Genomic DNA, 21,142 nt, shown 5'->3' with positions numbered 1-21,142 from the left:
AGGATGGTTAGTTTTGTTATTTATTTTGCTTTAAAATAAAAATGTGCTTCAAATCGAGCATAGGCCTATCACCAATCCAAACCATTTAAACGTTATCTGACCAGAGCACTAGCCTCAAATGGCACCAGGAGACAATATAACAGATTTATAGGGTTAAATGTTCTTATTAAACCTTGTCAAGATTAATTGGATTTTATTTGATATCCAGAATATAATGGAAAAGCGTTACCTGGTAATGGTTGATCCCTTTTTATACATACAAAATACACAAACTACCAGAAACATGTTATATTACAATGAACACAACATTGTAACCAACACAGTATCTCATATCTGTTGTGAGAAATCATAACTATTCATTTTCACTTTAATATTGTATCTTATCTTGAAGACCAAGCTTGATTCACGACATATTTTGATTGCTAATTTCTCCTCCATCATTCAAACTCTTAAACCATCTTTAGGGCCTGATATTGAACGTCTTGTGACTTCTCACTCAAACAATGAAACGTGTTGTAAAGTTTGGTGATTTGAGGTTTCCCCCTGTGTGCCAGTTCAACCCAGCCCCTTACTGGTCAGAACCCCCCAAATCCCACAGGATCACTCAGAGATGAATGGACTCCATACATACCAGTCCGTCAAACAACTGACTGACTGACTGACTGACTGACTGACTGACTGACTCTCTCTCTCTCTCTCTCTCTCTCTCCCCCCCTCTCTCCCCCTCTCTCTCTCTCTCTCCCCCCCCCCCTCTCTCCCCCTCTCTCTCTCCCCCCCTCTCTCCCCCTCTCTCTCCCCCTCTCTCTCTCCCCCCCTCTCTCTCCCCCTCTCTCTCTCTCTCTCCCCCCCTCTCTCTCTCTCTCTCTCTCTCTCTCTCTCTCTCTCTCTCTCTCCCCTCTCTCTCTCTCTCTCTCTCTCTCTCTCTCTCTCTCTCTCTCTCTCTCTCTCTCTCTCTCTCTCTCTCTCTCTCTCTCTCTCTCTCTCTCTCTCTCTCTCTCTCTCTCTCTCTCTCTCTCTCTCTCTCTCTCTCTCTCTCTCTCTCTCTCTCTCTCTCTCTCTCTCTCTCTCTCTCTCTCTCTCTCTCTCTCTCTCTCTCTCTCTCTCCGTGCGTGTGTGTGTGTGTGTGTGTGGACGGTATCCACGCCCCTATATGTCGTGTAGCCCGGGCCGAGCTCAGCTCCTCCAGGAAGACACATAACGGACCAGGCAGCAGTCGCCAAGACGTCATGCCCCACCAGCCCGTCTCCTTGGACCAGACACAGACCCCCCTCTTACACCCTTCATGAGGTAAAATCACCTTTCATTACCGCAGCGCCGGCTACTTTGTGTCTTAAACGACGTCGCTTTTCCGAGGGTAAGACGCGCGGCTGGATTCCTCCGCAGTAAGAGCCTAGCGCTATGCTCTCCCCTCTGATGGGAAGCCAACTATGACACTGTATTCGTATTTACAGCGGACACACTGAGGGTCCGAAATATAGGATGATTACAATGTTAAAGCCACACGGTCTGCGTGAGATTCATTTTAGAGGGCGATGGCACTTTTACCTTGAAGCGATCCTCCCGTTACATTCAGGGGGACGTGAGAGGGGGACGCTGGATGAACGGGTGTCATTCTCCCCCATCACAAACTCACTCGCTTTATTGTATGCGTACCCCATTTTTTGGGTCGACTTAAAACAGTAGCTCATTGGCAAGTCATGGGCCCCGATTAAATGATTTGTTCGGCGAGGTTCTGATCGGTAACCTTGATGTTACACACGCTTTGTTAAATCCCTGATGGGTGTGAACCAAACGAAGAGGCAGGAGGCTGTTTTTGGATATCTGAGATTCGCAACATTTCCTGACAGGAAGACCCGCTGCCCTGCCTACTGTCCGTCCGGCCCGCTGTCTGTCCGTCTGGTGGAAAGAAAGCCTTTCTGCCTCCCAATGTCCAGAACGTTTAATCCAAGCGGAGAAACAGACAATCGTTTCCATACGCTAGAGGTTTGTTTTGGAAATGTATTTTCCAAAACAAAATATTCTGGACTACTTAATGTCTGTGTGTGTGTGTGTGTGTGTGTCTCTCTTTTTGACACACACACACACACACACACACACACACACACACACACACACACACACACACACACACACACACACACACACACACACACACACACACACACACACCACAACCACTATACCTCTGGCGTCCGCCCTGACCAAACGGTGGTCACATGACATCACTCCGGTCCACAATTAGAAAAGTCAGCGCTGACTTGGTGACCTGGGAGGGGATCCTACTCCTCTAGAGGGGGAAAGGGGAAGTGGGTCAGGTATCCAGAGGACACGGGAACACAACAGAGAGCGTTTGACTCTGTCCGCTTAAATGAAAATGCTTTGGTTTTTTTGCTGTGCTCTGTATGTGACTGACCAAACGCGTGATTTATGGAGGGGAGCTCCCCCCCCCCCCCCCCCCCCCCCCCCTTAATGCCTACGCTGTGGTTTTGGGCTGAGGTTCGGGAGGTGGAACTGGAGACCCAGGCTGATCGATCCACTGAGCGGCCCCAACGAGACGCAGACCTGTCCAACGCCTAATGACATTCAGCACGATACTGCTGCCCACTGCATCCACCAGAGGGGTGTGTGTGTGTGTGTGTGTGTGTGTGTGTGTGTGTGTGTGTGTGTGTGTGTGTGTGTGTGTGTGTGTGTGTGTGTGTGTGTGTGTGTGTGTGTGTGTGTGTGTGTGTGTGTGTGGGAAGTGCATAACAATGGTTAACTACGTGTCAGGTTGGAGCTTTTTAACTAGGTATCAGGTTAGAGATGGTTAACTAGGTATCAGGTTAGAGATGGTTAACTAGGTATCAGGTTAGAGATGGTTAACTAGGTATCAGGTGAGAGATGGTTAACTAGGTATCAGGTGAGAGATGGTTAACTAGGTATCAGGTGACAGGTGGTTAACTAGGTATCCGGCTAGCGCTGGTTAGTTTGGGTACCAGGTTAGCGCTGGTTAGTTTGGGTACCAGGTTAGCGCTGGTTAGTTTGGGTACCAGGTTAGCGCTGGTTAGTTTAGGTACCAGGTCAGAGGTGATGTAATCTAAGGGGTTCTCCATACATGAAGGTGGCGGCGGTTCTGTTGTCCTGTTGCCCGCCCGTCGTTGGTCTCTCCCTGGTCTCCCCCTGGTCTCTCCCCTGACCCGTCGTTGTCTCGCCAGGCGCTATGATTCCCGTAACGGAATTCCGACAGTTCTCGGAGCAGCAGCCGGCGTTCCGCGTTCTGAAGCCCTGGTGGGACGTGTTCACGGACTACCTCTCCGTCGTCATGCTCATGATCGGAGTGTTCGGCTGCACGCTACAGGTGGGCACGCACGCACACGCGCGCACACACACACACACACACACACACACACACACACACACACACACACACACACACACACACACACATTAAGGAGCAGGTAGGGGTTAGACTGTACAGAGACAGGTCATTAAGGAGCAGGTAGGGGTTAGACAGTACAGGGACAGGTCATTAAGGAGCAGGTAGGGGTTAGACAGTACAGAGACAGGTCATTAAGGAGCAGGTAGGGGTTAGACAGTACAGAGACAGGTCATTAAGGAGCAGGTAGGGGTTAGACAGTACAGAGACAGGTCATTGAGGAGCAGGTAGGGGTTAGACAGTACAGAGACAGGTCATTAAGGAGCAGGTAGGGGTTAGACAGTACAGAGACAGGTCATTGAGGAGCAGGTAGGGGTTAGACAGTACAGAGACAGGTCATTAAGGAGCAGGTAGGGGTTAGACAGTACAGAGACAGGTCGTTAAGGAGCAGGTAGGGGTTAGACAGTACAGAGACAGATCATTAAGGAGCAGGTAGGGGATAGACAGTACAGAGACAGGTCATTAAGGAGCAGGTAGGGGTTAGACAGTACAGAGACAAGTCATTAAGGAGCAGGTAGGGGTTAGACAGTACAGAGACAGGTCATTAAGGAGCAGCTAGGGGTTAGACAGTACAGAGAGAGGTCATTAAGGAGCAGGTAGGGGTTAGACAGTACAGAGACAGGTCATTAAGGAGCAGGTAGGGGTTAGACAGTACAGACAGGTCATTAAGGAGCAGGTAGGGGTTAGACAGTACAGAGACAGGTCATTAAGGAGCAGGTAGGGGTTAGACAGTACAGAGACAGGTCATTAAGGAGAAGGTAGGGGTTAGACAGTGCAGAGACAGGTCATTAAGGAGCAGGCATTAGGGGTTAGACAGTACAGAGACAGGTCATTAAGGAGCAGGTAGGGGTTAGACAGTACAGAGACAGGTCATTAAGGAGCAGGTAGGGGTTAGACAGTACAGAGACAGGTCATTAAGGAGCAGGTAGGGGTTAGGCAGTACAGAGACAGGTCATTAATAAGCAGGTAGGGGTTAGACAGTACAGAGACAGGTCATTAAGGAGCAGATAGGGGTTAGACAGTACAGAGACAGGTCATTAAGGAGCAGGTAGGGGTTAGACAGTACAGAGACAGGTCATTAAGGAGCAGGTAGGGGTTAGACAGTACAGAGACAGGTCATTAAGGAGCAGGCATTAGGGGACTGAACCCACCACCTCCAGCTGGGAGCAGACCACTAGCCTAGCCACTAGGCTACCCTTCCAGACACCACCTGCGTATGTATTTAAATGGAGATAAACCAATCTAGGTGCAATGGCCCTTTGTGGTCTGAAGCCAGACCACAAATATTTCAGCTTCTCTCTCGCTCTCTCACACAGAGACAGAAAGTCCACATTCTGTCCAAAGCTTAAAGAAAAATACAAGTGCGTTGACCGACTAACTCTCCTCAGCGCTCTGTCCCTCTTTCTGCTACTTCATTCATATCCTTTTAAATGTTTCTAATTTGAGTCTGACTCATTGATATCTGTCATATATTTACTATTTATCATTGCAGTGTTTGTTCTAATGTATTTGGTGGTCTTTAAAAGCCATTCCTTTCACAGACCATCAAATGGGACGCACAGTATAGGGATTCAAAGATATGCTGAGTCTCAGAGTCGTTTTTCCTAATCTTCCCCAAGGACTCCAGAGGGAATGGGTGTGGTTGTGGCTCACATATGTCGCATGAAGCCATGTTTCCACACAAACCTTGCATCACATTAACCCAAGGCCGAATAAACCACGCTAAACTTTAGGGAACCACTGAGTAAGACTCTAAATTAATCTTTAAAACCAATTTATTGGAATCTATAGCTTAGCCTAATGAACTTAAACACTTTAAACATTTAGACCTATTACAAATCCCCATGGAGGGGAATCTGTGGGACATGTATAGACTTCCACGGTTTATTTAGCAGAGTAGCTAAAGGTAGTTGAATGGCTTGACAAACAGGCCAGTGTGCAGCCTAGCTAGCTCTCAGAGCAGCTTCTGTTTACCAGTGGAAACTCCCGCCAAATCGCCCCCTCCTTCATAAACATAGGCCCCCAAAACCCATTGACTTGTCACGTTAGCTTATTGTTGCTTATTTGCCTGTGTATAAAGCACAACGCTCTCGCCTGCCGCGGGACCATGCAGTGAAACCATGGTATTACGGTATTTGCTAAATATGCCATTAGCCAAAACAATAAATCCCTAACCGAAAGCCAGGATGATGTAAAACATTGAGATGTTTTTAGGAATAGTCTGTGGCCTGTGGTCAGCCCAGAACCCAGTGTTTGCGAGAGCGTCCAAACTGTTTGTAAATAGTGAGAACAATTAATTACGCTGGCCATCCGACGGAGCTGAGAGACGGCGTTGGGTGGGTGAGTCAGATTGGGAGGCAGATATCTGTGCTAGCAGCAGACATCCTGGGATTGTCAGGAGGAGTCGTATCAGAGTTCAAAGAGCTGTGGTGGAACAATGCAGCGTTCCGTGCCCGCCGTGTTCAACACGTTCAGGCCACATTCTTACAGAAGTCAGGATAGGGAGACCTCTCATACTATATCCTCTCTTACTGTTATCCCTGTTTCCTAAAACAACAGGACACAACAGGAATAATCCTAAAGCAACAGTGATCAATTAATAACAGAAACTACTCCTAATAGTGATGATTATTTACTTGTGGAATACTATCTTTATATATAGACGAGTCATCCTCACGACTCTCTACCCTCTATAGGCTATAGATGCAAACGGATCGATGTGATGGTCCCATTTCCTTTGAGTGATGAGTAGTCGGCCTTTAAAGTTGTTTAGGGTCGCCATCTTGTTGCACTCAACCACTCGAGTGTTTGGATAGGTGTGGGTTTGTTAGGGTTTGGTTTGGTCACTCAGTCTGTTTGTGTCTTGATTTTCCGATCAACTGTTTTTCCCACGTCTTCTCTTCCTGTATGTCTTTCTTTCGGTTTTTCCCGCAATAGTTTGTTCAATCTTTCTTTCTCTTTAGGTCATCTTAAATCGTTTTTTCCCTCTTTGTTTCTCTTCCGGTCTTTTTAAATAGTTTATTCACCCTTTCTTTCCTTCATGCAATCTCTTGTTCACTCTTTCTCTCTCTTTCCTTCTCTCATTAAATCCTTCGTTCTTCCTCCATGTCCTCCTTCGTACCCCCGTGCGGTGGGTGGTCTCCCCTCCCCCGCCCCCCTTGTCTGGTCGCTCGTCTCCCAGGTCATGCAGGATAAGATCATCTGCCTGCCGCAGAGGACCGCGGCCTCCAACCAGACGGCAGCGCTGCCCAACCGGACGGAGCCGGAGGACGTGTCCCTGCTGGCCTACCAGGAGATGACGGGGCTGAAGACAGACCTGGACCTGCAGCAGTACAGCTTCATCAACCAGATGTGCTACGAGAAGGCGCTGCATTGGTACGCCAAGTATTTCCCCTACCTGGTGCTCATCCACACGGTCATCTTCATGGTCTGCAGCAACTTCTGGTTCAAGTTTCCCGGGTCCAGCTCCAAGATAGAACACTTCATCTCCATCCTGGGGAAGGTAAATATATAGGCATTTTATTCTAATGTATCTTAAATTTACGTTTAGGGCGTTAGGCAGATGCTTCTATCCAAATTGACTCACAATAAGTCCATTTGTCAGAAGAAAGAGAAACAACAATATATCACGTTCGGTACAGTAAAGACGTTCCTAGAACCAAGTGCCAAGCACTAACAATCACTAGGTTAACCCATTCCACGTATACAACACAGATAGCTGGGATAAGACGCTACACATTGATAAGTACTATTTTTAAGTGCGAGGACGTACAAAATATAAGAGGGATGTGGGGGAGGCTATTCAGAGTCCAGGGGAACTCTGAACATCTTTTCCACTATTCCACTACTCTTCTGTACTATCTGACACCCGAGTTGCCCTCCTCTCCTCCTGCCTCCAGTGCTTCGACTCCCCGTGGACCACCAGAGCCCTGTCCGAGGTGTCCGGTGAGAACCCGGAGGAGAAGGACCACCAGAAGCTGAGCGCCAGCCGCTGCAGCATCAGTGTGGCTCCGGAGGAGAAGGTCACCCTGGAGAAGACCCAGTCCCTGCGCTCCATCCCCGAGAAGATCGTGGTGGACAAGCCCACCGCCAGCGCCATGGACAAGAAGGAGGGCGAGCAGGCCAAGGCGCTCTTCGAGAAGGTCAAGAAGTTCCGTTTGCACGTGGAGGAGGGGGACATCCTGTACATCATGTACGTCCGCCAGACCGTGGTTAAGGTCTTCAAGTTCCTCCTCATCCTGGCCTACAACAGCATCCTGGTGTCGGAGGTCCAGATCACGGTCAAGTGCCACGTGGACATCCAAGATATGACGGGCTACGAAGACTTCTCCTGCAACCACACCATGGCCCACCTGTTCTCCAAGCTGTCCTACTGCTACCTGTGCTTCGTGGCCGTCTACGGCCTGACCAGCCTCTACACCTCCTACTGGCTCTTCTACCGCTCCCTCAAGGAGTACTCCTTCGAGTACGTGCGCCAAGAGACGGGCATCGACGACATCCCCGACGTCAAGAACGACTTCGCCTTCATGCTGCACATGATCGACCAGTACGACCCGCTGTACTCCAAGCGCTTCGCCGTGTTCCTGTCGGAGGTGAGCGAGAACAAGCTGAAGCAGCTCAACCTCAACCACGAGTGGACGGCGGAGAAGCTGCGCCAGCGGCTGGTGACCAACGCCCACAACCGTCTGGAGCTGCAGCTCTTCATGCTCTCCGGTTTGCCGGACACCATCTTCGAGGTGACCGAGCTGCAGTCGCTCAAGCTGGAGATCCTCTACAACGTCACCATGCCCGCCTCGGTCTCCAAGCTGGAGGACCTCCAGGAACTGTCGCTATACCAGTGCTGCCTGAAGCTGCACACCACCGCCACCTCCTTCCTCAAGGAGAACCTCAAGGTGCTCCGGGTGAAGTTTGACGACAGCAGGGAGCTGCCCGGCTGGCTGTACGGCCTGCGCAGCCTGGAGGAGCTCTACCTCACGGGCTCGCTGAGCTCCGACGTCTCCAAGAACGTGGTGCTGGAGTCGCTGCGCGAGCTCAAGTGTCTGAAGGCGCTGACGCTGAAGAGCAACCTGGCCAAGATCCCCCAGTCCATCGTGGACGTGTCCAGCCACCTGCTGCGGCTGTACCTGTACAACGACGGCACGCGGCTGGTCATGCTCAACAACCTGAAGAAGATGGTCAACCTCACGGAGCTGGAGTTGGTGCGCTGTGACCTGGAGCGCATTCCCCACGCCATCTTTAGCCTGTCCAACCTGCAGGGGCTGGACCTGAAGGAGAACAACCTGCGCAGCGTCGAGGAGATCGTCAGCTTCCAGCACCTGCGCAAGCTCACCTGCCTGAAGCTGTGGTACAACAGCATCACGTACATCCCCGAGCACATCAAGAAGCTGGGCAGCCTGGAGCGCCTCTACTTCAGCCACAACAAGATCGAGGTGCTGCCCTCGCACCTCTTCCTGTGCAACAAGCTGCGCTGCCTGGACCTGTCCAACAACGACATCCGCTTCATTCCCCCGGAGATCGGCGTGCTCCAGAGCCTGCTCTACTTCTCCGTCAACTGCAACAAGATTGAGAACCTCCCCGACGAGCTCTTCTTCTGCAAGAAGCTGAAGACGCTGAAGCTGGGCAACAACGCGCTGTCCCTGCTCTCTCCCAAGGTGGCCTACCTGGCGCTGCTCGCGCACCTGGAGCTGAAGGGGAACCACTTCGAGGCGCTGCCCGCCGAGCTGGGCGGCTGTCGCGCGCTGAAGCGCAGCGGGCTGCAGGTGGAGGACACGCTGTTCGAGACCCTGCCCTCCGAGGTCCGGGCCCAGATGAAGACGGAGTGAGCCGGCGTGCCTTACGCCCCCTGACCCCAAGTGCCGGCTCCCCCGTCCGTGGGTCTGTCCGTCTCCCGGAGGTCATACTTAGTACCCTGCTGCGTGTGAGTATGACCGGAGCCATACCATGAGTTATGTTGTGCTACGATGTCATTCTATGACGTCCTGCTCCATATCAGTGTTGTGTCATACGACTAGTGTGACGTCCTACTATGACTAATATAACATGCTTTATATTAGCGTGATGTTATGTGACATATGGCTATTTGTCAGTGTGATGTCATACCATGTATCGGTGATGCCATGCTATGACGTCATCCTATGACATGAGGCTTTATATCAGTATTATGACATACTGCTCTTCATCAGTGTGGTGCGGAAGATGAACACTCTTGTTATTTGGTGACTGCTGGGTTGACGATGAGTTTGTATTTCTGGAACCAGGCTGACATGGATCTATGTTTCTATGATGGCTGAACCCTCAAGGAACCAGGACAGACTCCTGTAGTGACCAAACACACGCGCCCTGCTCCCTAACGAGCTGTTCCTATCCGCTCCCTAACGAGCTGTTCCTACCCGCTCCCTAACGAGCTGTTCCTACCCGCTCCCTAACGAGCTGTTCCTACCCGCTCCTTAACGAGCTGTTCCTACCCACTCCCCAACGAGCTCTTCCTACCCACTCCTTAACGAGCTGTTCCTACCCGCTCCCTAACGAGCTCTTCCTACCCACTCCTTAACGAGCTGTTCCTACCCGCTCCCTAACGAGCTGTTCCTACCCACTCCTTAACGAGCTGTTCCTACCCGCTCCTTAACAAGCTTTTCCTACCCGCTCCTTAACGAGCTGTTCCTACCTGCTCCTTAATGAGCTATTCCTACCTGCTCCTTAACGATCTGTTCCTACCTGCTCCTTAACGAGCTGTTCCTACCTGCTGCTTAACGAGCTATTCCTTCATCTATCTGTAATCACCTTTTGTCACTTTGGATAAAACGTCTCACTAAAGTTAAGAAGCTCATGGCAGATTTGATGCTTTGAGACGACAACAGACATGAACAGCACTGAGGAGATCAGCACAAGGACGCCTGCTGCTCGCTGTACAGGACCTACGTAGGCAGGAGTAAAGATTGTTTGGGTTGTTGTAAAGTTTCTTTGTTAACCATCCTATAAACAGAACCACGTAGGCCTTGTCCTTTAAGTAAGAGAAAGCTTCCCTTAAAGTAGCTTGAGACGTGAGAAACGTAAGGTCCAGTCAGAGACGATCAGGGTAACTCATAACGTACCTCATGATGCTAGCGGTGTGTGTGGGATTCAGCTAGCGTTTCCTACCATTCGCGACAGTGTCATGGAAATGTTGTTCTGTTCTAGGAAGCTAATATTTATGGCGCTAGCCATCCAAAGGGAATGTTATGCTGTTATTATGCAATTATCATTTGGTTCATGAATTATACACACACGCGCCTGAACTTGAGGAAAATGTATTTTTATAAGCAATTTTGTCATGTTAGATAATAAAAAAAATTGTTGGTTTAATTATAGTTTTAATGTGTCTGCTCTGTTGTTTTACACTATGAATGCCATTTTAAAAAACACATCAATTATTTACATAAATACGAATTGCGTGCTGTTAGAAGGCCAGTCATCTAAAACAAATGTGTATTCATATCTTAAATAATCTGTCTCCTAACTATGTAATGAGAAATACGATGGCTTGGTGAATTGGAATACTAATACTCATCATGCCCAGTAATGTAATATTGTACTAACTTAATCCCAGACAGGAAGTAGGCTCAATTATAAAGTAATCCGATGGAATTCATTATTTTTAATGCGTCATATTAAACCTCACCACGTCCTAGGTTAACAGTGACCCGGCCTACATTACTTACAGGGGTTCGGTGAAACGCTGCCATCTGCTGGCGGTCTGAGGGATCGACAACAACACCACACAAAGCTACTCTGTGGTGTTCTGCAGTATACAGCCTGTTTACATCTCCGTTTCTGTAAGTGAAATATATCGGTCAAATATTCATAGACATGATAACAATAGGTTTAATTCAGGCTATTTTGTTATTTCCAGGAAAGGGGAACGAGTCACTGGGTCTAATGAAGCCTGGCCGCTGACACAGCAGGGATTACTTATGATGACTGGATGAATGAGCAGTTCACGTTCACATGCCCACTGCTCTCGCGTTCATCAACACTTCCTACGCGGTATTTCATTATTTTCCGGGCATCGTGATTCGTGAGCACTCCCGATCCACATCATTAGGAGACACTAACCCGCCGCCTGTAAACGCGTGTTAACGAGGGTTCATTGCACAACACTGCAGACACAAACGCTTCCAGTTCCTTTTGTGACCGCGGGTTTCGGACCATCTGTCCTCACCGACGCTGCAGCCTGACGGTCGACCACCACTCAGCGAGGGGAACCCGGGACTTCACCGACACGATCCTTAGCAGAGATCTGGACCCCGCGGAGGTCTTCAGACCCTCCAGAACACGGTAACGTTGGCTCGAGGATAACAGAGTATGATGATGATGCTAATGAGGAGGATGGCTACAATGCGAGTCTGATCGCATCCCGGGCACCCAGTGCGCCGACTCAGTTGAGTGTGTCACCCTGCGTCTCGACTGGATCGTCCGTGAGGAGCAGCAGGAGGAGGTTTTAATCTTCCGTCGCTCCTCGAGTGTAAAGTAAACACGCCGCAGTTACCGAGCAGGGACCCGGTTACCGAGCAGGGACCCGGCCGCCGGGAGGAGACGCGGCGGTGGGGGGGGGAAGTCCTCATAAGCGGATCTTTGTCAGCGGAAGGTGCGTAAAGCCGACAATGGTGAACCGCGGTTGAAGTCTCCGATGCGTAAACCGCCACCATTAATGATGAATAGATCCTGAATACAGACGAGGCTTCGTCGCCACAACGTGAAAAACAGAGAAGCTGAGAAGCTAATGCATGTGAACGTAATCTGGATGACTGCCAATCTTAAAGCTCTTTGCTCGGTGTAAACCGTTCGTGGTGTCCCGACTTGTTCCAACCAAATCGTCCTGGTAGCGCCTCCAAAGCTCGACGATCTACCGGAGAACTCCACCTGAAACCACAGAGTGCAGTCACAGTATATATACTAATATATACACACGTGTTATTATGAACCTTAACAATGATGGGAGTTCACTCGCTCGACGTGAAGGGGGACGCTGACAGGACCATGTGCGTTCTCATTCATTAATTTCGCTTATGTGTGATCATAAGTAAGATTGACCCTATGCACAGTTATTACGTCGTAACGTTATCTGAGTGAGAACACACACACACACACACACACACACACACACACACACACACACACACACACACACACACACACACACACACACACACACACACACACACACTTAAATAGGTCACACAGTAATGTTTATGGCAAAATAGAAGACGATAGTTTGCTATTTTGCTGGTAACCTGCTTCACAGGGCGACCTTGCTTCAACTGTTGCCAGAAACATACAGTAGGCAGTTCCCTGCCTTACGGTTTCACTTTTATTAAGTATTTTCTTCTATATCCTTATTCCCTCTCACCCTTCCTTCATTCCTCCCTCCGGGCCTCCCTCCCTCCTATCCTAGATACCTTCTTTCTCATTTAGTTTCCCTCTTTCCCTTCTCCTCCCTCCTTCCTTCCCCTTCCTCCCTCTCTGTAACAACCTCTTCCTGACCTCTATATCTTCCAGGTGTGTTACGTTTCCTTTCCTTACCTCCATCTTCCTCCCTCTGATAACCTCTCCCCGTGTCCTCCAGGTATGTTCACCCTGACCGAGGTGGCCTCCCTGAACGACATCCAGCCCACATATAAAATCCTGAAGCCATGGTGGGACGTGTTCATGGACTACCTGGGCGTGGTCATGCTAATGCTGGCCATCTTTGCGGGGACCATGCAGCTGACCAAAGACCAGGTGGTCTGCCTGCCCATCCTGGAGGAGGCGCCAGAGGCCCCCGGTGGCGGCGGACATTATGACGTCCACTCCGCCCCTCTGGACGCAGCCGCCGCGCTATTGGCCGACGGCCGACCGGCGGACGTCTTCCGGAAGTACGTCTTCGGCGAGCCGGTGGAGGTGGGCTTCCCCGAGCCCACGGGCGTGCGGACGGCGCTGGACTTCCAGCAGTACGTCTTTGTGAACCAGATGTGCTACCACGTGGCGCTGCCCTGGTACTCCAAGTACTTCCCCTACCTGGCGCTCATCCACACCATCGTGCTCATGGTCAGCAGCAACTTCTGGTTCAAGTACCCCAAGACCAGCTCCAAGATTGAGCACTTCGTCTCCATCCTGGGCAAGTGCTTCGAGTCGCCGTGGACGACCAAGGCGCTGTCGGAGACGGCGTGCGAGCACTCGGAGGAGAACAAACAGCGACTGGTCGGGCCCTCCTCGCTGCCCAAACACTTCTCCACCAGCAGCGAGGAGGGCAGCCCCAACCAGTCCGCCCCCGCCACGCTGGTCAAGTCTAGCGTCCAGTTCTCCGCCGAGAAGCTGGTGATCGAGGTGCCCGCGATGACCATCCTGGACAAGAAGGACGGGGAGCAAGCCAAGGCGCTGTTCGAGAAGGTCAGGAAGTTCCGGGCTCACGTGGAGGACAGCGACCTGATCTACAAGCTCTACGTCGCGCAGACGGTCATCAAGACGGTCAAGTTCATCCTCATCCTATGCTACACCATGACCTTTGTCGCCGCCATCAATTTCGCCCACGTGTGCGAGCCGGGGATTAAACACTTAACCGGCTACTCAAAGTTCCAGTGTACGCACAACATGGCGTTCATGTTGAAGAAGCTGCTGGTCAGCTACATCGCCCTCATCTGCGTGTACGGCATGGTCTGCATCTACACGCTGTTCTGGCTGTTCCGCCGGCCCCTGAAGGAGTACTCCTTCGAGAAGGTGCGGGAAGAGAGCAGCTTCAGCGACATACCGGACGTCAAGAACGACTTTGCGTTCCTCCTGCACATGGTGGACCAGTACGACCAGCTGTACTCGAAGCGCTTCGGCGTCTTCCTGTCCGAGGTCAGCGAGAACAAGCTCCGCGAGATCAGCCTGAACCACGAGTGGACCTTCGAGAAGCTGCGGCAGCACGTCACGCGGAACGCCGCGGAGAAGCTGGAGCTGCACCTCTTCATGCTGTCCGGGGTCCCGGACGCCGTGTTCGACCTCACCGACCTGGAGATCCTCCGGCTGGAGCTCATCCCCGAGGCCAGGATCACGGCCAAGATCTCGCAGATGACCAACCTCCACGAGCTACACCTCTACCACTGCCCCGCCAAGGTGGAGCAGACCGCCTTCGTGTTCCTCCGAGACCACCTCCGCTGCCTCCACGTCAAGTTCACGGACGTGGCCGAGATCCCCACCTGGGTGTACCTGTTGAAGAGTCTGAGGGAGATGTATCTGGTGGGCAACCTGAACTCGGAGAACAACAAGATGATCGGGCTGGAGTCCCTGCGAGACCTCCGCCACCTGAAGACCCTGCACCTCAAGAGCAACCTGACCAAGATCCCCACCAACATAACAGACCTGTCGCCCCACCTCGTCAAGCTGGTGGTGGACAACGACGGGACCAAGCTCCTGGTGCTCAACAGCCTCAAGAAGATGATGAACCTGGCCGAGCTGGAACTCCACAACTGCGAGCTGGAGCGGATCCCTCACGCCATCTTCAGTCTGACCAACCTGCAGGAGCTGCACCTCAAGTCCAACAACATCCGGAGCATCGAGGAGGTCATCAGCTTCCAGCACCTCAAGAGGCTCACCTGCCTCAAGCTCTCCCACAACAAGATCATCAGCATCCCGCTGTCCATCAGCCACGTGAAGAACCTGGAGTCGCTCTACCTCTCACATAACAAGCTGGAGTCCCTGCCCTCGTCGCTCTTCAACCTGCCCAAGCTGCGCTATCTGGACGTGGGCCACAACTCCATCGTGGTCATCCCGCTGGAGGTGGGCTTCCTGCAGAGCCTCCAGTACTTCGCCATCTCCGGCAACAAGGTTGAGGTGGTGCCCAAGCAGCTCTTCAAGTGCACCAAACTGAGGACCCTGAACCTCGGCCACAACTGCATCTCCACCGTCCCCGAGAAGATCGGCCAGCTGGCGCAGCTGACGCAGCTGGAGCTGAAGGGGAACTGCCTGGACCGCCTGCCCCTCCAGCTGGGGCAGTGTGCGCTGCTCCGCCGGGGCGGCCTGGTGGTGGAGGACCACCTCTTCGACTCGCTGCCCCTGGAGGTCAAGGAGAGCATCAACCAGGAGTCCGGCGTCCCGTTTGCCAACGGGGTTTGAGGAGCGACCAAGCAGCTTCTGAGCTTAGGATTTTTGGGGGGAACGAACTACGAAGAGTGTTATTGAAGAGTAAGCAAACAAATTATACCGAACTTTAGATACAGCCCCGCTGATTGGCTCACAAGAGTTCAGAGGAATGAGTTCCCTGTGAGATATGGCTTGGCTCAGGTTGGATAAGGGTGGCCATCACTGTATTCAGTGGACCACTGTACTCATATGCCCTGTCTATACCTGTTCCTGCTTCTGTTGTTTCGACAGTTTATGGTTTTTTTCTTGGGATTTGTTCCCGACAATTTCAGCGTTGTGTTTTGTCAGATCACTTTGTTAAAGATATATACTTGAATTGTTTTTTTGTTTTTTTTACCACCTTTATTTTATGATTTGTTTTTGATACCATTAGACACTGCATAGCCCTACCGCCACAATATTATTTGCTTCTTATTTTATTAATGCTGTTTTGTCTTCTAGTGGTTTTCATAGGCACTGTTTTTAGGGGTACGCCAGCTTGTCAAAGTGTAGGTGTGAGCTACAGTGAGCTACAGTCTGAGCTAGTTTGAGGTACAGTGTAACAATTAGTTAGGTACAGTGTGAGCTACAGTGATACAGTTCTGACCTACAGTTTGCTACAGCGAGGTACAGTGAGGAACAGTAAGATACAGTGTGAGCTTCATGTTGAGCTACAGTGAGGTACAGGTTGAGCTACAGTGAGGTACAGGTTGAGCTACAGTGTGAGTTTCATGTTGAGCTACAGTGAGGTACAGGTTGAGCTACAGTGAGGTACAGGTTGAGCTACAGTGAGGTACAGGTTGAGCTACAGTGTGAGCTTCATGTTGAGCTACAGTGAGGTACAGGCTGAGCTACAGGTTGAGCTACAGTGTGAGCTTCATGTTGAGCTACAGTGAGGTACAGGCTGAGCTACAGGTTGAGCTGCAGGGAGGTACAGGTTGAGCTACAGTGAGTACTGGTTGAGCTACAGGGAGCTACAGTGAGGTACAGGCTGAGCTACAGGTTGAGCTACATGGAGGTACAGGTTGAGCTACAGGGAGATACAGGTTGAGCTACAGTGAGTACCGGTTGAGCTACAGGGAGGTACAGGTTGAGCTACAGGGAGCTACAGTGAGGTACAGGCTGAGCTACAGGTTGAGCTACAGGGAGGTACAGGTTGAGCTACAGTGAGGTACAGGTTGAGCTACAGTGAGGTACAGTTGAGCTACAGTGAGTACCGGTTGAGCTACAGGTTGAGCTACAGGGAGGTTCAGGTTGAGTTACAGGGAGGTACAGGTTGAGCTACAGGGAGGTACAGGTTGAGATGCAGGGAGGTACAGGTTGAGATGCAGGGAGGTACAGGTTGAGCTACAGTGAGTACCGGTTGAGCTACAGGGAGGTACAGGTTGAGCTACAGTGAGGTACAGGTTGAGATGCAGTGTGAGATAGCGTGCGAGTGACTGCCCCAGCCGACCTCCGGGGACCGGTCAGACCGCACCCCCCAGCTCCAGCGCTCGGCTCCACTACCTCAGCTCAACGCCTGGTACCGCCAAACGTAAGAATCGAGCAAGGGTTGCACGACAAAGTCAAACCTCTTCTCTTTTAGCGAGCTCCCTGCCGACGTCAGGACCGCAGAGTCGCTGAGCAGCTCCCACAAGAGACTGAAGACTCGCGTGTTCAGAGCTCACCTGGACGCTGCATTCCTTCCCACCTCACCCACCCATTGCCCTGTCGGCTCACTGACTCCCCGAAATACACCTCTTTTACACACCTATGGTATGTTTGTATGTCCTGGCACTTTATGTACGCACTTATTGTATGTTAAACATCCTGGCACTTAAAAATAGAACTTAGCATTGTGTAGCATCTAATCCTACCTATCTTTGTTGAATACGGGGAATGGATTAATTTAGCAATTTTAAGTCCTTGGCACTTGTTCTATGAACATCCTTATTGTACCGACAGCGATATATATGGTTGTTTCCCTTTCTTCAGACAAATGTACTCATTGTAAGTGGCTTTGGATAAAAGCGTCTGCTATATGCCCTTTATGTCAATGTAAATGTATTTAGTCCTCACCTCTTTAAATCTAGAAATCCAAGAGAAAACTTGTTGAGACTTTTTGTTGAAATCATATTTTTTGCACAAACACCATTTTGAACGATTATAAACATTTGCAGCAAAACCAACAATACGTCTGTGATTCTTTTCCTATAACTGTAATACCTGCCAAAAAGTGTTACTTTGAATTGATTGAGTCAAAACGAGTCAACCACATGCTGACATGTGAGTCCCCAAAGACTTCAAACAAAATAAAGGTAAATCACCTAAATATTAATGTTTAGATATTAAAAGTCGTATTTATATCTAGGTACTATAATTAAACATGACCTTATAGTGACAGTCATACCGTTGACCATGTGCACTTAAAGAGATGAAAAATACACTTAATGTTCGCTGAAGGTTCCTCTTCCCTGAATGGAAGGAGGTTTAGTTTGTTGTGACCCGCTATTCCACATATAACCTGCTGTTGTTCATCTAAGGATATAAGGACGACCATCTATGGGGTCAGGGCGGAGGGGCCGCTGTTCCCAGGCCCATGCTGCCCCCGTGTGGAGTTACAGTCGTACTACAACAGTCAGACAAATCGTCTCGGGTGTTGGGATGAAATATTATTTAATTCCCTTGTGCCGTTACAACGAGAATAAATGTCCACCACTTTATCCAGGGTTGGTGAGTATTTGAGGAATGATACACTACTTTAATACTGTCTTGAGATACACGGGGAAGAAACACGTTGACATGTTGTGTCGGTTTGACGTGGTTGACCACTGAATACCACTGATGATGAATAATAAGCCATTTTCAGTCCATGTCTTGTGACATCTGGGGTATCAAACATGTATATATTCCGTGTCCATTGTATTAATATAAATCCTCGTTCCGAGTCGCATATGTCAGCCTCGTTTCCTCCGCTCAGCATCACGGTCCCTCCCAGCATCATTAGCTCCTTTAGGATCACGGAGGAGGAGCACACTGTCCTCGTCCCGGAGACTCAGTGTCCGAGTGTCCTGCTCTGACCGCGGGCGCCACGGCCAAACGGACCCCGCTGGAAAAGCCCCGCTCGACTTCAAACCTCACGGTTGACTCTCTCCTCCATCTGTGTCCCCTCTGCAGGTTATTTAAGACGATTTATTGTGACACATCGAGCGCGGTTCTGTTTATCGCCCTAACGACCCCCGCCGTGTGACGCCTGCGGTGCGGAGCGGCACGGCCGTGTTTGACGGTATGTCCGCGTCGTTATGAACCTCGTGTCTTGGTCCGGGCAGATGACTCGTCAGCCGTCATGTCAGTGCTATACGTTGTGTCAGATTTACAGACAGATCCAGGAAAACATCCTGATAACAAAGAGGTGAAGCCAGTGGCGGATTAAGGTGGGCATTGGCCCCTAGGCTACTATTTGTATGAGGCCCCCTTACTGCTCACACCGAAAAAACGTGCTTTAGTGCGATGTGTAAAAGCATTGAGACAGACTTTACTAAAACAGCACTGCAACAGAAACCACAGTCCACATATGTCTGACGATGATGAAAAAGCTTAACAATATTATTTCCGAGTTCAAGGCAAGTTCAGAGCCAATCAGCAGCCAGGTTTAGTCGTGCTGCCACTTGGGGGCGGGGCAATCAAATCTGTTTGTGTATTCCAGAGATAAGCAGCGTTGTGTTCCCGTTGTGGTGGGCTGTGGAGCCTGCCGTGTTTGGAGTGTGTTTAGTGTGTCTGAGTGCTCATCTCGCTCTGGATGAGCGCGGTGTCCCGGCTGGCCTGGGGTCAGCGGTGGAGCTAGCCGCTGCTGAGCTGTGATGTTCTAATGACTCCTGCAGGGCGATCTCATCTCCGCTCTGAAGCAAGAACCCAGAACTCTCCTCCTCCTTCTCTCAGATGAGGACGCTCAGTGTTTGGGAGAACATGGCTGATGAAACGTGCGCGTGCGGCGGTCTAATTAGCGCCGGCGTCAGAGTGGCCTGCTTTGATGTCTGGAACCACGGCGACCGAGGCCAGATCACGCGGGATTGGCTGTAATTGGGGACAGCGCCACGTGACTTTGACGGCTGCTTGGAGACACCAAACCCCCCCCCCCCCCCCCCCCAATCAAAGGCTCCAGGTCGAGGATGGGTGAGGAAGGGTAAGGATGGGTGAGACAAGATGTTTACATTCATGTCACACCAGGTAGGGAAATATATTTAGTAAGTATTATCACTATGTTTGCATCTTTAATTCAAAAACAACTTAAGATGAACCTATTTTTACTTAGTTACTTCTTGGTCTGGTTCAATACAACGAACAATCTAGAAGATATATTCACAGTAAACAACCTTTAAAAAGGTGAAGAGCCATCGTGATGGTGTTGAATCACAGTTGTTTCGACGTTACTGGAAGACAGAGGGCGCCGTTAGTTCAGTTTTCACGTGTTTGTCTCTCACTCTCATGGATATCACGAGTCTTTTATTTTTAAAAGACTACATAGCGTGTGAATTAGCCAACGTATATTATTCTGACGTTCTTATTTAAATTAAATCGATCTAAACACTAAGGTATTTATAGATAATTATTGATAATACTACACTTATTATTTAAAATACTACAAATACATATATATGTACAATATATATATATATATATATATATATATATATATATATATATATATATATATATATATATACATATATTTTAAGATGGATCGATTATTACTATTGTCAGGGTTTCATAATAACAGCTCAATAAGACTTTTAGAAAAGTTTTATTCATCAACGTTATGTCTCAAAATGTGAAACAAACAGCATCTGCGTCTCGTTGACTAAACTGAACTCACTGAAATCAAATCAGCCTCATTATAATAAACGGAGCTTCAGGTTTACATTCCAGGTCCCAAGCGGCTGCTCACTCCGCACTAGGAGACAAGAGGCCTCGTCCAGGAGTGATGACGTCATCAACCAGGTAGGGGTCGGAGGTCATCTGGCTCGGCAGACCCACAGGTCAGAGCCTCGTGCTGGGAGTACCACAGCCTCTCCCCCTCTTCCTCACCCTCCCTCTCTATCATCCTCTCCCCCTCCTCACCCCCCCCTATCCCCCTCCCCCCCCTCCTCACCCCCCCCCTCTGCAGGGCACCAGGAGGAGACGGGGGCCAGACCCTCCCTGACCGGTGGAGCCCAGAGTCGTCGCCTCCAACCGCAGGAGTTTCCTCTCGGTACGGGACGTAGTTCTGCTCTAAACACCCCCCCCCCCCCCGAGAGCAGACGGGCTGCCTCTCCACACACACAGGGGAGGGATGGTAGGGGAGAGAAAGGGGGAGGGAGGGGGAGAGGTAGGGAGAGGGTGAGGGAGAGGAATAGTAGGGGAGAGAAAGGGGGAGGGAGGGGGAGAGGTAGGGGAGAGGGTGAGGGAGAGGAATAGTAGGGGAGAGAAAGGGGGAGGGAGGGGGAGAGGTAGGGAGAGGGTGAGGGAGAGGAATAGTAGGGGAGAGGTAGGGAGAGGGGGAGGGAGAGGAATAGTAGGGGAGAGGTAGGGAGTGGGTGAGGGAGAGGAATAGTAGGGGAGAGAAAGGGAGAGTGGGAGGGAGGGGGAGAGAGG

At 50.4% G+C, this 21,142-nt stretch overlaps 2 protein-coding genes across 9 annotated transcripts; both read left to right on the top strand.

Moving 5' to 3' along the window:
- The first annotated feature begins 1,133 nt into the window (after positions 1-1,133).
- LOC115538462 (volume-regulated anion channel subunit LRRC8C) lies at positions 1,134-10,761 on the top strand. 2 transcript variants are annotated; one of them, XM_030350021.1, is made up of 5 exons: positions 1,138-1,287; positions 2,497-2,621; positions 3,195-3,337; positions 6,597-6,917; positions 7,315-10,761. In XM_030350021.1, the coding sequence occupies exons 1-5, from the start codon at positions 1,283-1,285 to the stop codon at positions 9,235-9,237; spliced, it is 2,517 nt and encodes an 838-aa protein (XP_030205881.1). In that variant the 5' UTR covers positions 1,138-1,282; the 3' UTR covers positions 9,238-10,761. The 2 variants fall into 2 exon arrangements, with proteins under 2 accessions (XP_030205882.1, XP_030205881.1); XM_030350022.1 differs by lacking the exon at positions 2,497-2,621 and having other exon boundaries at positions 1,134-1,287.
- A 359-nt stretch (positions 10,762-11,120) lies between these two features.
- LOC115538463 (volume-regulated anion channel subunit LRRC8D-like) lies at positions 11,121-17,722 on the top strand. 7 transcript variants are annotated; one of them, XR_003975332.1, is made up of 3 exons: positions 11,546-11,728; positions 13,017-16,197; positions 16,288-17,722. XR_003975332.1 is itself a non-coding variant. In XM_030350026.1 (2 exons), the coding sequence occupies exon 2, from the start codon at positions 13,019-13,021 to the stop codon at positions 15,524-15,526; it is 2,508 nt and encodes an 835-aa protein (XP_030205886.1). In that variant the 5' UTR covers positions 11,121-11,226; positions 13,017-13,018; the 3' UTR covers positions 15,527-17,722. The 7 variants fall into 7 exon arrangements, 4 of the variants coding, with proteins under 4 accessions (XP_030205886.1, XP_030205883.1, XP_030205885.1 ...); XR_003975331.1 differs by having other exon boundaries at positions 13,017-16,309; positions 16,390-17,722; XR_003975330.1 differs by having other exon boundaries at positions 13,017-16,371; positions 16,682-17,722.
- Positions 17,723-21,142: the final 3,420 nt, after the last annotated feature.

This window comes from Gadus morhua, unplaced genomic scaffold (genome assembly GCF_902167405.1).
Source record: "Gadus morhua unplaced genomic scaffold, gadMor3.0, whole genome shotgun sequence".
In the NCBI taxonomy this organism is placed as follows: Eukaryota; Metazoa; Chordata; class Actinopteri; order Gadiformes; family Gadidae; genus Gadus; species Gadus morhua.
This window is presented reverse-complemented; position numbering and strand designations above follow the sequence as displayed.

Coding starts and splice junctions, on each gene's coding strand:
- LOC115538463 (XM_030350026.1), top strand. CDS start 13,019: ATGTTCACCCTGACCGAGGTGGCCTCCCTGAACGACATCCAGCCCACA.
- LOC115538462 (XM_030350021.1), top strand. Junction 3,338..6,596: donor TGTTCGGCTGCACGCTACAG/GTGGGCACGCAC, acceptor CTCGTCTCCCAG/GTCATGCAGGATAAGATCAT. Junction 6,918..7,314: donor TCATCTCCATCCTGGGGAAG/GTAAATATATAG, acceptor TCCTGCCTCCAG/TGCTTCGACTCCCCGTGGAC.